This window comes from Gracilinanus agilis, chromosome 1 (assembly GCF_016433145.1).
Source record: "Gracilinanus agilis isolate LMUSP501 chromosome 1, AgileGrace, whole genome shotgun sequence".
Lineage (NCBI taxonomy): Eukaryota > Metazoa > Chordata > Mammalia > Didelphimorphia > Didelphidae > Gracilinanus > Gracilinanus agilis.
In genome coordinates, this window is record NC_058130.1 from 475,110,965 (window position 1) to 475,126,476 (window position 15,512).

A 15,512-nucleotide genomic window follows, 5' to 3' on the forward strand; every position below is an offset into this window, starting at 1 on the left:
CTGACATTTGTTGTTTTGGTAATTCCTGATCTCTGATGTTTTAGGGGAGTGTGGAATTAAATTTTAAATTATTAGACTCTTTATTACATAACAAAGGGAAAGTTTTAAAGTCCCCAAGAAGAAGGTGAGAATCACTTCCCATCCTCTACCCTCCAGCTTGAATACTGGTTGGAAAAAAAAAAAAACAACTGGTGAATTAAACAGAGGCTCTTTGAAACATTCTCATCATGCCACTGCTTTTCCTTGGTACAGTAAGCAGAAGCAACTCAAGCTGTGAAACGCTGATCCTTCTTTTTCTCTCCCTGAGGGTTTGATGTGGTGGTATGATAGCTTCAGTAGCTAAAGACTGGGTGTCCCCATCACACCTACTGTTTTGTTTCTCCTTTTATTGACAGTGAAGGCACAGAGGAACCTAAGAAAGTTTATCCATCCCACCCCACCTCCCTTTCTATCTGAATTGTAGCTATTGCATTATTTCTGTGTATAATATTTAATTTCATTGTAACAAATAAGAATAATTAGCACATTCATTAGACAGAATCCTATTTTTAATTCTTTTGAAAAGAATTGTCAGTTTTTTAAAAACCTCTCAACTTAATTATAATCACTCATACAAACATCTTATTTTTTTAAACCCTTACCTTCTGTCTTAGAATCCATACTAAGTATTGGTTCCAAGGCAGAAGAGCAATAAGAGCCAGGCATTTGGGGTTAAGTGACTTGCCCAAGATCACCTTGCTAGGAGGTGTCTAAGATCAGATTTGAATCCAGGACTTTCTATTTCCAGGTCTTCTATCCACTGAGCCACCTAGCTGCCCCTCAAATAAATAATGATTAAGAGCTTTCTATATGAGCATACGATTAACTGAACTTAGGGTCCTGTGTGAAATGCAAGACAATAGAAATAAAATGTTATCCTATTCTCACTGATACTGTCCTTCTTTCTGGTTTCCATTTTAAGAGTAGAAATATCAGGAGAGAAAAGAGGAGATCATGCCTGTAAATGGAGGGATAAAGTTCCTAAATACTTTAGTCCTGACATAAGAGAGTGGTTCAAACTAGTTAGATACTTATTCCAAAATCTGATTTGTCACTGAGTTTAATCGCCTGTGTGTGGAATCACAGTGAACGAGACAACAAATGACTGCATAGTCTCCTCTGATGTCATCTGAATCACCACTGTTTTCGAAGAAAGAGTGTATGCCAGGTGCTTCTTAAATCCTAGCCTGGCAGAGGCATTGGGAATTAGCTATGCTTCAGCTCTTAAAACTAGCATTCAGTGCTGGAACGGGAAGAGAGAAGATGAGAAAGGGGGATGAGTAGGAGAAAGAAAGATGAACAAAGCCAACCATCAGTCACCCCTTTTTCTTACTTTCTTAGGTTGTGTGTTGCAGCCCTGTCAGCAAATAACTTTTGTGACAACCGAGAAGCTTTATATGGAGTCTTTGATGGTGACCGCAATGTCGAGGTGCCATACCTCCTTCAGTGCACCATGAGTGACATTCTGGCAGAAGAGCTACAGAAAACAAAAAATGAAGAAGAGTATATGGTCAACACCTTCATCGTCATGCAGAGGTGAATGTCGGAGCTCCTCTAGCTCTCTGGTGTAGCCAGAGCCCAAGTCATTCATCCACCAGGCACTAAGTGTGTGCCAGGCCTTTTGTGAGGCACTGGTGGTATAAAGACACAAGGGAAGTGCACTGTGCTGCTTTTGTTGGGGGAAGATCTTCTGCCTTTTGGTTAGGTAGGCTGCTGGCTTCCAGAGCTCCCGGGACCAACCTTTGTCTATAAAAAGCTGAGCTCAGTTTCATGCTTATCTTCTTTCAGAGCACTCATTATGGAGCTAAGTGAATTTCAGAACTGCCCTGATGAATTCAAGCCCCCCTAAATCTGACCCTGGGTACCTGGGATCCCCAGCCTTGCTGTAGAGTGGACATGAAACTGGGAGTGATTATGGGACTTCTTGAAGATTCCCTAGACCTTTCTAAACTGAGATCTCTAGTTAAAGGATTATATTCCAATTCTAGCATCTACCTTTATGAGATTCTATTTGCCATTGAAGGATGATGCAACTTGTGCTCATATATTTTTAAAACTGAGATAATAATGTTTAAGGTCAAAGAGTTTATAGTTGTGTTTCTTCCAGACCAGTTATATTAACAGGAAGAAATAATGTTTTTAATGGTCTTTTAGGTCATTCACAAAAGTATAATGTGTTTGATCCTATGTTAGCATAATGTTGGTTGTGCTCTAGAAGGTGTGGAATGCTGTTCCCACTGGCGTGCACCAGGGGCATCTGACACTATTTAATTAAAACAGATTGGGGGGCGGGGGGGGCGGAGTGGGACACAGAGGAATAAACCATGGTCACTTCTTCCCAGTACCTAGTCAAGGAAAGCTCTATTCCAGAGGTTCTTAATCTTTTCTGTATTATGGGTCACTTTAGCAATGTAGAAGCCTCTAGTCCCCTTCTCAGAATGTTTTTAAATATATTTTTTTAAAGTTCACAAACTCTAGGTGAAGAATGATGCTCACCAACTACCCCTGGAACCAGAAACTTCTTATGAGACCTGCTATTACAAATAAGACACAGCCACTACAGTGAGAAAAATAACTTCCCCTAAAGTCAGACTACAAGGGATACTTCATTCAAATGGTGTTCCTTCCTGTGTCACCTTGGGTGGGTTGTAAAAGGATTGTATCCAAGTCTATAAATTCTGTATTTGCAAGTTGCAAATACTTGCAAGATGGGGCCAGGAAAAGAGAAGAAGTACTCATGTTAAAAAGGTCACAGAAAGCCTAACACCCTTCTCAGTCCGCCTCCCTGCCCCCTAATCCTCTTTCTCAGTTCCCCTTCCTCCCAAGTACTGGGCTCCAGATTGTAGTCCGGGAAGGAAAGTATATAAAGAGGACTGATGTGTAGGGGCTTTTTCAAGACTCCAGGAGAGTGGAGACTTGGGTTATGCTTATCCCTCCAACCCCAGCATCTTTCAGGCTCCCATTGGAATGCATGGAAGAACAATTACTAAGATACACACCCACCATTTTCCTTTTGTCTTATGATAGTCTCCCATCTTTGAAGCAAAAAAGCAAGGTCTGATGTAAATAACTATGAGTTGTATAATCATGTAAAAGAAACCTATAGCTAATGCTCCATCCTTCTGGGGAAAGGAGGCTTTTCTATAATTAGGTCTCCCTTTCAAGGACAGTAGAGCAAAGGGAGGAGAATAAGGAGCAGTAGTAACCCTGCTCCCAACACTCCCTTCACTACTTTGCTCTCCAAATACTTTCCACTAATGCCATTCCTCCCTCAATCTGAAGAGAAGGAAAAATCTCCATTTCCTTAAAGGGAAAGCTAGAGTTTCACTTTGGCAGGGTCTGTGAGCCTCTGCCAGGCAGGAATAGCCTCAAGCAATCAAGAGCTCCCAAGCTGAATTCCAGATCTTTTTACTCTTCTGTTTGTCCCTCATTTTTCTCATATGGTAATGGAGCGTGCCACATGACAGAGTTTGACATCTTGAGAGGAATTACAAATTCTTTAGGATACTAGTGTCTACAGACTGGACTTTGAGAGCCTTGGATTCCTTTCCTAACTCTTCCTCACATTAACCCAAAGCAAGATCTGAGCTCCATTTGTGAACTGGTAGTGGTTCTGTTACTTCCCCTTGCCCAGAAGGGGCCTGTGTGAGCATAAATGATATAATGAGAATTTAGCTAATGGTGCTCTAGTCTTGTCCTGAGGTGACTGTCAGAACTTGCAGGTGCAGCCGATGTCCTAATGGCTCTATGGATTAGTGACCACGAATAAAAGGCTAAATCAGAAGTACTTGGGAGAGCTGGATGACCACAATGTCCTCTCTGAGTGTCCTAGAATCAACCATGTCAGCCCACAAAAGCTCCATTGTATATTTGGGAAAGTGGATTGCCCAGGACTTCAAGGCAGATAACCAACCCACACACTCTCTATTAAAGAGAAAAAAATAAATCAGTGTATTTTTCAGTGTGTTCATTTTTCTGCATAGGCCCCCTTCTTCCTTTCCTTAATAGTTCACCCTTCCGCTCCCCGGCCTTGGGCCCAGAGAATAGGCACTGAGGGCTCAGGGTGGTTGTCACCTGGGGAGCATTGTGCCTGAGGAGCGTGCATGAGCTGGGCAGCCAGCTGTGTAAGAGTGCAAGGGCGGCTCTCTTCTCACTCGCTTCCCGCTCTGCAACAGCTGTTGTGTAAGTCGGTGTGTGCCAGCCCTTTTCTCTGGGAAGCTTATGCTTTGATGAAGAGACTGAACTGATTCTTGTGCTTCTGCAGAGCTTTCCCACTTCCCACCCTGAGCCCCATTAGGTAGCCAGTAGCAAAACTCACATGGGATGCTTCCTCTTCTCTTCCCTCAAATTCTAGGAAACTGGGAACTGCTGGTCAAAAACTCGGAGGTTCAGCTGTCCTGTGTCATATAAAACATGATCCTATGGACCCAGGAGGATATTTCACCCTGACCTCCGCGAACGTGGGCAAGTGCCAAACAGTTCTGTGCCGGAATGGGAAGCCTCTGCCTCTGTCGAAGTCGTACATCATGAGCTGTGAGGAGGAGCTGAAGAGAATCAAGCAGCACAAAGCCATCATCACCGAGGTGAGGACCAGAGGCCCCCCACCTCTCCCTGGGGATAACAGAGGCCACACTGCCCCAGTGCCTGCCTCAGAGGGCTCTCAGACAGATCCAGGGATGCCTTTAGGGCACGGGGGCAACAACAGCACCCCCTCACAGACTCCTGGTGACAGAGCGCTGGCCAGGGAGTCAGGAAGACCCGAGTCCTGATCATGCCCGTGTGGCCTGGGCAACTCTCTTCAGTGCTATTTGTCTCCGTTTCCTCATCCCTAAAATGTATCCTCACTGAGGATCAGATGAGATAATATTTGTAAAGGGCTTATGTAAGTGCTTCTTACTATGGTTGTCCTTGTTGGGGTTATGAAGAGTGAATGACAGAAGACACTTTATAAGACCTTAGAGCACTGTATCAAACGCCAGCTCTTTGTTATTTTTTCTTGGTGATATCCAGGGAACCTGGTATCCTAGAAAGCCTAAGGAATTGTTTACCATTTCTTTGCTTACATTTGGTTGCTCCAGGGCTAAGTAATGAGAGGTCATATTGTAGCCTCAGGAGATTTTTCAGCCTTTCCTCTTGCCTGTTCATAAAATTATGTTGAAACTTCGATATAATTACATTCTTGAGTCTCTAGCATAGGTGCGACAGATTTATTGCATTTTTAAAAATTGTATCATTTCATTAAAAATCCTTTAGCTGAACTCTATGATAGAACTGTCTTCTACTGAATTCCACCCAATAGTACTTTGTGTTAATATTATTCAAGTTCTAATATAGGGATAGATTTTTGTATCCTTTCTATGATGACAGCAAGAAGGTAGACACTGGGCAGTTTTTATATATTAAGGAGCTGCTACAAGTGAATATATAGTTTAAGGAGAGAAAAGATATATGGAATAACTTGGGAATTAGACTTTTCCTACTTTAAAATCCTAAAGAAATTTGTCCTTGATTCTTTAAAAGAATTCCTTTCTCCCTTACCCCATTTCTGACACTATTTTTTTTAAAAAAAAACAGTATTAAGCAAAGTAGGTTTGGGATTTCACTGAGCCCTATACTGGCAAGAGCATAGAAAATTGTCTCCTTTCATTATATCTGGTAGCACAAAATATAATAGGTTCATGAGATGGTGCTCCATTTTGTACTCAGGAAGGTTTACCCTTAATTTGAACCTTTAAAAGAAATAGAGACAGATGGGGCAGCTAGGTAGCATGGTGGAGAGAGTGCCAGGCCTAGAATTGGGAGGACCTTGATACAAGTATGACTCCAGACACTGCCTAGCTGTGTGACCATGGCCAAGTTACTTCACCCCTGTTGCCTAGATCTTGCCACTCTGCTGAGAATTGATACTAAGACTGAAGGTAAGTGTTTTTTGTTTTGTTTTGTTTTTAAATAAGGAAAGAAGAAGATAGGATGCTTCTAAGGGACTAGTAGGGAATTAAAACCTTATTTGCAACCTTTTATCTTTATCTTTTGATACTCTTTACAAAGTTATTCAGTTTTGGAGTTAATCATGGCAGTTTTGTACATGCCTCTCATATAACTCCTTTTCTTTAATAAAATTATGATATTCTTTCTAAAGAGACATCTATTGAAGTCAAAGTTTGTAATTTAAGATGAAAATCTGCCACTTGTAGATCACACAAAAGCAAATATAGGGGGCAGCTGGGTAGCTCAGTGGACTGAGAGCCAGGCCTAGAGAAGGAAGATCCTAGGTTCAAATATGACTTAAGACACTTCCCAGCTGTGTGACCCTGGGCAAGTCACTTGACCCCCATTGCCTACCCCTTACCACTCTTCTGCCTTGGAGCCAATACACAGTATTGACTCCAAGACGGAAGGTAAGGGTTTAAAAAAAAAAAAAAAAGCAAATAGCCAAAAGCCGAAGAAGAAGGCAGGCCACTTAATGATAAAACATTTTGGTTATGGCAACCCAGGAAGCAAAAGTGAAAAAATGGCCCTTGGTCCTGTTCTGCAGCGATAATAGCAGCATGGTGGGAAAGTGGAACAGAGTACCAAGAATCACAGTTTTTAGATCATCAACAAATTTGGCTGATGGTACTCCAATTGTGAGATTATTATCCCCTGACCAGTGAGTGAGCATATTGCATTTTGGGTGAGCCTTTCAGTCATGTCCGTCTTGACTTGATTTGTACTTTTCTTGGCAAAAATCATGGAGTGGTTTGCCATTTTCTTCTCCAGCTCATTTTAAAGATGAGGAAACTGAGGCAAACAGGGTTAAATGACTTGCCTAGGGTCACAGAGCTAACAAGTATCTGAGGCCAGAGTTGATCTTGGGTTTCTCTGACTTCAGGCCCAGGGCTCTATCCTCTGCACCCCTTAGCTACCCTGAGCATATTGCTACACGAGCTAAATCAGGTTAATCTTGACATTCTTGCTATATATAAAATTGGAAGAAAGATGGAAGGTGTAACTAAACAGAAAGATAATATTCCTTAGAAAGGCAAAGAAAGGAAGTTGACAAAATGTTTACTGTATGCCCCACTACTACAATAAATATTATTTTATGAGACCGTTGACCATCATGTATTGCAATATTAATGACAAGCATTTGTAGAAAAGACTAGAATGAAACTGGAAAGTATTATGGAAGAAATTGGGCATAGACCAACATCTCACATTGTATACCAAGATAAGATCATAATGGATAAATGATTTAGACATAATGGGTAACATAAATAAATTAGGGAATCATGGGAAAATGTACATGTCAGATCTGTGGATAAGGGAAGATTTTTTTGATCAAATAAGATAGGATCATGGGCAGTAAAATGGATCATTTTAATTACATGAAATTAAAAGGCTTTTGCACAAACAAAAGAAATACTTCCCAAATTAAAAGGAAAATAGGAAACTGGGAGGAGCATTTATAGCAAGTTTCTCTGATAAAGGCTTAATTTCTCAAACACTTAAGTACTAAGCCAAGTTTATAAGAATATGAATCATTCCCCATTTGACAAATGGTCAAAAGATACAGGCAGTTTTCAGAAGAAGAAACCAAAGCCATTTTTATTCATATGAAAAAATATCCTAAATCACTAATGATTAGAGAAATGCAAATTAAAATAACACTGAGATACCACCTCATAACTGTCACACTGACTAACATGACAGAAAAAGAAAAAGACAAATGTTGGAGGAGATGTGGGAAAATAAGTACACTGATGCATTGTTGATCCAATGGATGGAGTTGTAACTGATCCAACCATTTGGAAAACAATTTTGGGACAATGCCAAAGGGCTATAAAATCATGACCCAGCAATACCACTTCTAAATCTTTATCCCCAAGAGATCAAAGAAAAAGGAAAAGTTACCAATTTGTAACTATATATATTGTTATAATTATATAGAAGCTCTTTTTGTGGTAGCAAATAATTTGGAATCAAGGAAATGCCCATGAATTGGGGAATAGCTGAAAAAGTTGTAGTATATGATTGTGATGGAATATGCTATAAGAAATGAGGAACAAGATGCTTTCAGAAAAAAACTGGGAAGACTTACATCAACTGATAACAAAATGAAGTGAACCGAACCAGGAGGACATTATATATAATCAAAGCAATATTTTAAGAATGATCATCTGTGAAAGACTTAGCTATTCTGATCAAGGCATTTTCTGAGATATTTCCAAAGGACCTGTAATGAAAAATACCATCTACCTCCAGAGAGAGAACTGATGAACACTGAAAGACTAAAGCATACTTTAAAAACCTTTTTATTTTTCTCCTTTTTTTGGTCTCTGCAACATGGTTAATATTAATATATTTTTGCATGATTTTACATGTATAATTGATATAAATTGCCTGGGGCAAGAGAAAGGGAAAGAATTTAGAATTCAAAAAAATGTTTACATGTAACTGGGAAATATTTTTAAAAATCAATAAAAATATATTGAAAAAAATAAGACTACCATAAAAATAATTGCCATTTACACATCAACATGAGATGCCAAGGATGAAGTGGTAGAGAAATTCCATGATGAAATTAAATCATTATATACTCTGCCACTTGGTGACTTCAATGAAAAGGAAAGAAATTGGAAGAATTGGAAGAATTTTTTAAGACAAGAGAGAGGAATTCATATGACTCAGAAGAAAGAAATGAGAGGCCAAAGAGCTATGGATTGCACAGAAGTCTCATATCATGAACAACTTAAAAAAAATTGTTAGGGACTGGAAATGGAAAATACCAAATAATGTCACAAAGAATTAAATAGTCTATGTTTTTAATAGATAGGAAAAGACTTATTATAGATGTGGGAGTTATCTTTGAGTCAGCTGTCTGTGCAGAAGAAGCTAGGATCAGAATTTATAATAAACAAAAGGAAATAATAGTCATGAGAAAAGGATATAGTGTAAAACTAAGAAGATTTAACAGGGAATTGTTTAAACAATCTATTGCCAATAAAAATGGGAAATGAACAATAGAAATAAAATTAACACCAAGGATAATAATTTTATCCACAATTTAAGCCATTGTAAAAAATTTTTAAACCCTTATCTTCCATCTTGGAATCAATTCTAAATATTGATTCTAAGGCAGAAGAGCAGTAAGGGCTAGGCAATTGGGGTTAAGTGACTTGCCCAGGGTCATACAGCTAGGCACTGTCTGAGACCAGATTCATCCAGTACATCAAGCTCCAATATACCACAGAACTGCCTCAAAGAAATCCATAATCACTCAAAGAAGTTTAACCTATCTATTCCTACTGGCAAGACAAAACAAAACAAAAAATCTGTGTTGCCCACATTTCAACATGCATCTGATTAACATCCTAGGAACTCTTCCAACAGAATACATATGTGTGGAATAAATAATACAGATGGACAGTGTACCAGGCTGAAAGTTGAAAAGGAGAATAGGCCAAATCGTTTTCATAAGATTATAAAGCACTTTTGCTGCCCCCATAATATCAAAGATCCAATTTTTCAATACAGACCTTTTACCATTGATGTTGTATAGCCTCAAGACTTGGAACACCACTGCCTTAAAGAGCTTAAGGTTAGCCTTACCCAGAGGATGATGGAAAGATGTGTCAATGGGAGCAGGCTGTGGTGAGGAACTCTGGAGAAGAGTGGGAGTAAAGGACATCATCAGGGCCTCCTGCCAGAGAGACTGAGGGCAGGAGTTGTGGGATGCCAGCTAGAATGCTCCAATGGTACCTTTCAGGGTCAGGAGAAATCCCAGCTAAAAGGCCATCTTTTACAGGAAGCTTTGCTCAACTCTTCTTCATTCCAGGGCCTTCCCTTTATTATTTCCTATTCATTCCATTAGTCAGCTGCCTGAGGGCAGGGACTGCCTTTGCCCCTTTGTATCCCCAATACTTAGCCCAGTGCCTGACACATAGTAGGTCCTTAGTGACTGTTTATTGATCATTAAAATCGAGAAAAGCCTCCAGCACATTGGGTAAGTCGTGGGCAGGACAAGAGTGGCTCTGGATAGCTCTGATCTGCCGTAATGGAGAGACTGAACTGATGAGATAAGACATCTATTTAGTATTTGATCTTGAGTATGGAAGAAGTTGGTGCTGAGAGAGGCAGAGGCTTCTGATGGAAAAGTTTCTTCAAGGAAGATGTCAGTGCTACCTTCCTCCTTAAGTTGCTGCTGATCTCATGCTACTACATTACCCAAAGGGGTTTAACCTGGCTCCATGCAGCAGATAAGGAGAGTTAAGGTCAAAATGGGGCCTTACCTGTGGGAGCTGAGGAATTCAGTGCCTTAGAGACAGGCTGGACTCTCTAAAGAGAAAAGGCTTTTAAAAAGTGGGGAGGGGGAAATGCAAGTCTATCTGTAGTTGCAAAAAGAAGCATTTTGGAAAAGACAGAATGTGATCATTTCAAGATGTGAACGTATAGAGTTGTCTCCCCCATCACTCTGACCCATGAAGGACTTCCTTACAGATGGAAGTCACTTTTAGGGCACGTGAAACCACTTTGTTTGCCCCAGCCCCGAGTTTGGAGAGAAGAATGGCTTGCTTTGGAGAGAATTCCCTCTCTCTCAGAACGCCAGAGGTTTGGGTGGCGGTTTTTGATTCTACAGGAGGTGCCTCCTCCCCCAGCACCCCGGCTTGGGTGCATGACGTGAGGCTCCTCTTGTCCTGGCACTCCTCCGTGTCTGGGGTTTCAGGACCATGCTTCTCAGAGGCTGCGACCTCACTAAGCACATGCCCCGCAGATACCTTCCTGCCGTCCATTGTATGTGTGGCTTGCGATGCCCTGGCTTTCCCTGCTCGCGTGGGCTGTGGGTTTTGGACGGGTGCAAATGGGCTCCTCACTCTGCTTTGTCCTTCCTCTTTCTCCCGCAGGATGGCAAGGTGAATGGAGTGACCGAGTCCACCCGGATTTTGGGCTACACCTTCCTGCACCCCAGTGTGGTTCCCCGTCCCCACGTGCAGTCGGTGACGCTGACCCCGCAGGACGAGTTCTTCATCTTGGGCAGCAAAGGGCTGTGGGACAGCCTGTCCATTGAAGAGGCGGTGGAGGCCGTGCGGAACGTGCCGGACGCCCTGGCGGCAGCCAAGAAGCTGTGCACCCTGGCCCAGAGCTACGGCTGCAACGACAGCATCAGCGCCGTGGTGGTGCAGCTCAATGTCACGGAGGACAGCTTCTGCTGCTGCGAGCTGGGCGCGGGCGGCGTGCCCCCACCCAGCCCCGGCATCTTCCCTCCCTCCGTCAACGTGGTGATCAAGGACCGGCCCCCCGACGGGCTCGGGGTGCCCTCGTCCAGCAGCGGCATGGCCTCTGAGATCAGCAGCGAGATCTCCACGTCCGAGATGAGCAGTGAGGTGGGCTCCACAGCCTCGGACGAGCCCCCGCCGGGGGCGCTGAGCGAGAGCGGCCCCGGCTACCCCGGCGAGCAGCGCTGCATGCTGCACCCCGTGTGCCTGTCGAGCGCCTTCCAGCGCCAGCTCTCTAGCGCCACCTTCTCCAGTGCCTTCTCTGACAACGGCCTCGACAGTGACGACGAGGAGCCCATCGAGGGCGTCTTCACCAACGGCAGCAGGGTGGAGGTGGAGGTGGACATTCACTGTGGCCAGGCCAAGGAGAAAGAGAGGCAGCGGCAGCAGCCGCTCCAGGCGCCGGCCGAGGCCAGCGACGAAGGCATCGTGATCAGTGCCAACGAGGACGAGGTGGGCCCGCCCAGGAAGCCCGACTTCTCGGCCACCGGGACCATCGGGCGCAGGAGGGGCAACGGCTCCGTGGCGCCCCTGGAGCGGAGCCACAACGTGATCGAGGTGGCTGCAGACGCGCCCCTCCGCAAGACAGGCGGCTACTTCGCCGCCCCCGCCCAGCCTGACCCAGACGATCAGTTCATCATCCCTCCGGAGCTGGAAGAGGAGGTCAAAGAAATCATGAAGCACCACCAGGAGCAGCAGCAGCAGCAGCAGCAGCAGCAGCAGCAGCAGCACCAACAACAGCAGCAGCAACAGCAGCAGCAGCAGCAGCAGCAGCAGCAGCAGCAGCAGCACAGGCAGTATCAGATGGACCAGCTGCCAGACTATTATGATACACCACTATGACCCAGTGCAAGTACTGTTAAAAAAATAATAATAATAAACTAACCAGAAAAGACTGAATTGCAAGAGTCTCCCAGGCTCACATTAAACCAGGGGTTCTACTCCACTCTCCTCCCTTCCTCTCTCCCCAACTCCCCAGTTTGCCTTTGCAGCTAATCTGTAGGTTCTCTCCTTTGCTATTTTTTAATAATCACCATGTTTCTTCTAGTGACACTTTACCAATATGATTTTAATTGGTTAACTCTTCCTTTCCCCGCTCCCTTAAAATATCAGAAGTGTAAAGACAAAGAACAAAAGGTTTAATATATTGCAGAGAAACATAATGATGATGTAATATTTTTTAAAAATGGCTTTTTTGTTGTTGTTGTTTGTTTGTTTGGAAGACAGGGCAGACTGCCAGTGCTCAATGATTCAGTAATATTGTAATACTGTATTTCTTTGGGGGGGAGGGAAAGGCTTTTTTTTTTTTTTTTTTTTTTTTTTTGGTCTTGAAAATGATAGACATTTGTAGAATATGGAGACTAACTCCTAGGAGTTGCTTTACTCTGTCAGGTGACTGAAGTCACTGAGATTCACTAATTTTCTCTGAGAGAACAGTTGATTGGGAAATTATTATTGTAAATAGCTCAGTGTTGTATAGTGATGCTTAAAATGTTTTGTAGTCTCAGCATAAGGACACAGCCTGAATAACTGACTTTGTGTTCTCCTCTCTTCCCCGACTCCCACCTTATTTATACCTGGCTCTCCAGTTCTCTCTCGGTTCACACTCTTTTTGTGGTGAGCCTAAGTGGCCAGACCAGCTGTCTACAAATAAGGTGATTCTTAAGACCATTGAACAATAACCCATGTCCAGTGGGCCTCTGATTCTTCCCCTCCTTCTCTTCCTTCCCTCAAATACCTACTTTTCCAGACATTTTTTATTTGTGTTCCTTATTGCTGCCACAACCAGCATGATTGTATAGAGCTCATTTAGATCATTTACATACCAAGAGTTATATTAAAGCAGAATGCACAAATGACCATGTCATAATTTTTGTTATAATAAATATAAAATTTACAAGTAATGGGCCCATCTGCTTTTGTCTGAGCAATCAGAAGTGTCTTAAAAACTCTACCATCTGGGATGGGCTTGGAGGACTGGGGTGTTTTGGAGGTATTTGAGGTTTGTTGGATGGCTGGCCTATGTATTGATGAATATTAATGCTTTGTGATTTTTTTTCCCCAAAATAGCATAGCCTGGATTGAAAAAGAAATCAGATTTCTCCTAGTTCCTGCTGGTTCATGTGGCTGGTCTTATAGCCCTGTTTGAGTAGGAATCGAGGAAAGAGTGAGCATTACACAGAACAATCCTCCTTGTCCTGCAGGCTCACATGAGCAGTTCATCATGCTCTTCTCCACTTACAGAATAGAAACCAAAAGCTGCCTTACTCATTACTCATTATGGAGAGATGTTGACAGGAACCACCATAGACTAGACCAGGGACAGACTCCTGCAGCTCCAGAATCTCAGTTGAATTGTCCACCTCCTTTGTACATCCGTGTTTCTACTTCAACCCCATTCCATACCACCATTTTGATGAAAAGGGTATTACTTGGGCTTTTTGTCCTTCTCTTTGGGTAGCCCAAGGATGACCTTGGAAGTCTAGAGGGTGAGTGTTCATGGCTCTACCATCTGAAAGGGAGAGGCGACTACAGGAGCGCACCCTGTCACACCCCTTGGGAACCACTAAGGCTACAGAAAGGGTTCTACCCAGTCCAGCTCAGGTAAGAGCAAGTTCCATAAGGAAAATGAAGATCTGGATAGCCTCCAGAGCTGTCTGCTTCCAACAGCAAACACTCCCTTAGAAAGGGGAGAAGAGTCATCACTCCCACTAACAAACTGTGACTGAAGCAAGTCATGTATCTTCCCTGGACCTTAATTTTCTCAGCTGTAAAATGGCACTTGGACTAGATGAATTCTCATGTCTCTTTCTGATTCTTAACATTCTATGATCCCAGAGTGTCTGAGGCAGTACATCCATCTCTTCTCAAATCCAGAGAGGTAATCCAGTCCGGCCCTAGATAGACAGGTCTAGAGAAGGTAAGTGGGAATCAAGTTTTTTGTTCTACTTCAGAGCTCTGAATTGTGTTTGGTATATCTGGAGCCATTCCAAGGTCAGTGTCACGGGGTATATAAGACCAAAATAGCTCCCAAGACTCCTGTTACGCTTCATCTTAATCCAAAGACATAGAGTAGTGCCAGAATGTACTGTGGGGTAAGAGATCAAAGTGGTTGTGCTACTGGGGATTCCAGTGCATAGCAGAGTGCCCAGCTTGTAGGTGCTTATTAAATGATTATTGACTGACTGATTGGACAGGAGGACAAAGATTGTTTCCACCCTGGAATGCACTGTTGAACTACAGGAGAGGTTATGGTAGTCATGGGTCCATAAAGCATGAAGCAATCCCATCCTCTCTGACGGTAAATTGTTCCCCTTCTGATACCTTATTATCAGAATGAGAAGAGTCATGTGGCTTCTAATTCATATTTCTGTGATTTGTTCCATAGAGAAGCTTGCTAGGACTTATCTAGTCATTTCATACCTGTGTTTATAATAAAATCTATTCAATAACTATTTAGTGCTTAAAACATGCAAAACATTTTTTTAGGTCTTAGGGATGCAAATTTAAAAGAACACAGCCCCTGCCCTCTAGGAGCTTACATTTCACTTTGCAAAAAGATGACTTGTACACAGGTACATATAATAAAAGACAATGTGTTCTAGAGGCAAAGGAGAGAATGAACCAGGAATTCAGGGAAAATGTGAGGAAAGGAAGAACACTTTCAGCCAGAGGCATCAGGGAAGCCCCTGTCATACAAGCAGTCACCAAAGGAGAAGATTCTAAAAGACAGAAGTTCTAGGCATGAGAGAGCCTGAAAATATACATCGAATTTGGAAATGAAAAGTCAGAACTGAGAAATATCTGATTCAGTTTGGCTGGAACATAGAGTGCATGAGGTAAAATAACTATGGGAAGGAATATGCTAGAGACCACACCCAGTGAGTTTTGGGGGCAGTGATATGATCAGATGGGGTGTCTTTAGGAAGTTTATTTTGATATCTGTGGTGAGGATGGATTACAAAAACTAGCAAAGGATACTAGCTAGGAGGCTATTGTAGCCCAGGAGAGGTGATGAAGAAGAGGTAAAAACTGAGATTTTTGTGGAAGTGGAATCACCAATGGCAATTGGATATAGGATGTGACAAGGAAGAAGAGTCAAGATAATGCAGAGATTTCTAGCATGGATGACGAAGACTTCCACAGAAATAGGAAACATGTAGAATTCACTTTCAGACATGCTAAGTTTGAGACACAAGATATGCAAGTATCCCCGTG

The 15,512-nt window shown here is 42.7% G+C and overlaps 1 protein-coding gene across 1 annotated transcript in view; it reads left to right on the forward strand.

Annotated features, from left to right (window-relative positions):
* The window catches only part of PHLPP1 (PH domain and leucine rich repeat protein phosphatase 1), a 284,553-nt gene extending 271,970 nt beyond the window's left edge, over positions 1–12,583 (forward strand). The window contains exons 16-18 of the mRNA XM_044665749.1: positions 1,381–1,575; positions 4,394–4,622; positions 10,923–12,583. Coding sequence (XP_044521684.1) covers positions 1,381–1,575; positions 4,394–4,622; positions 10,923–12,137 — 1,639 coding nt within the window. The 3' untranslated portion in view covers positions 12,138–12,583. The remainder of the gene's footprint in view (positions 1–1,380; positions 1,576–4,393; positions 4,623–10,922) is intronic.
* Positions 12,584–15,512: the final 2,929 nt, after the last annotated feature.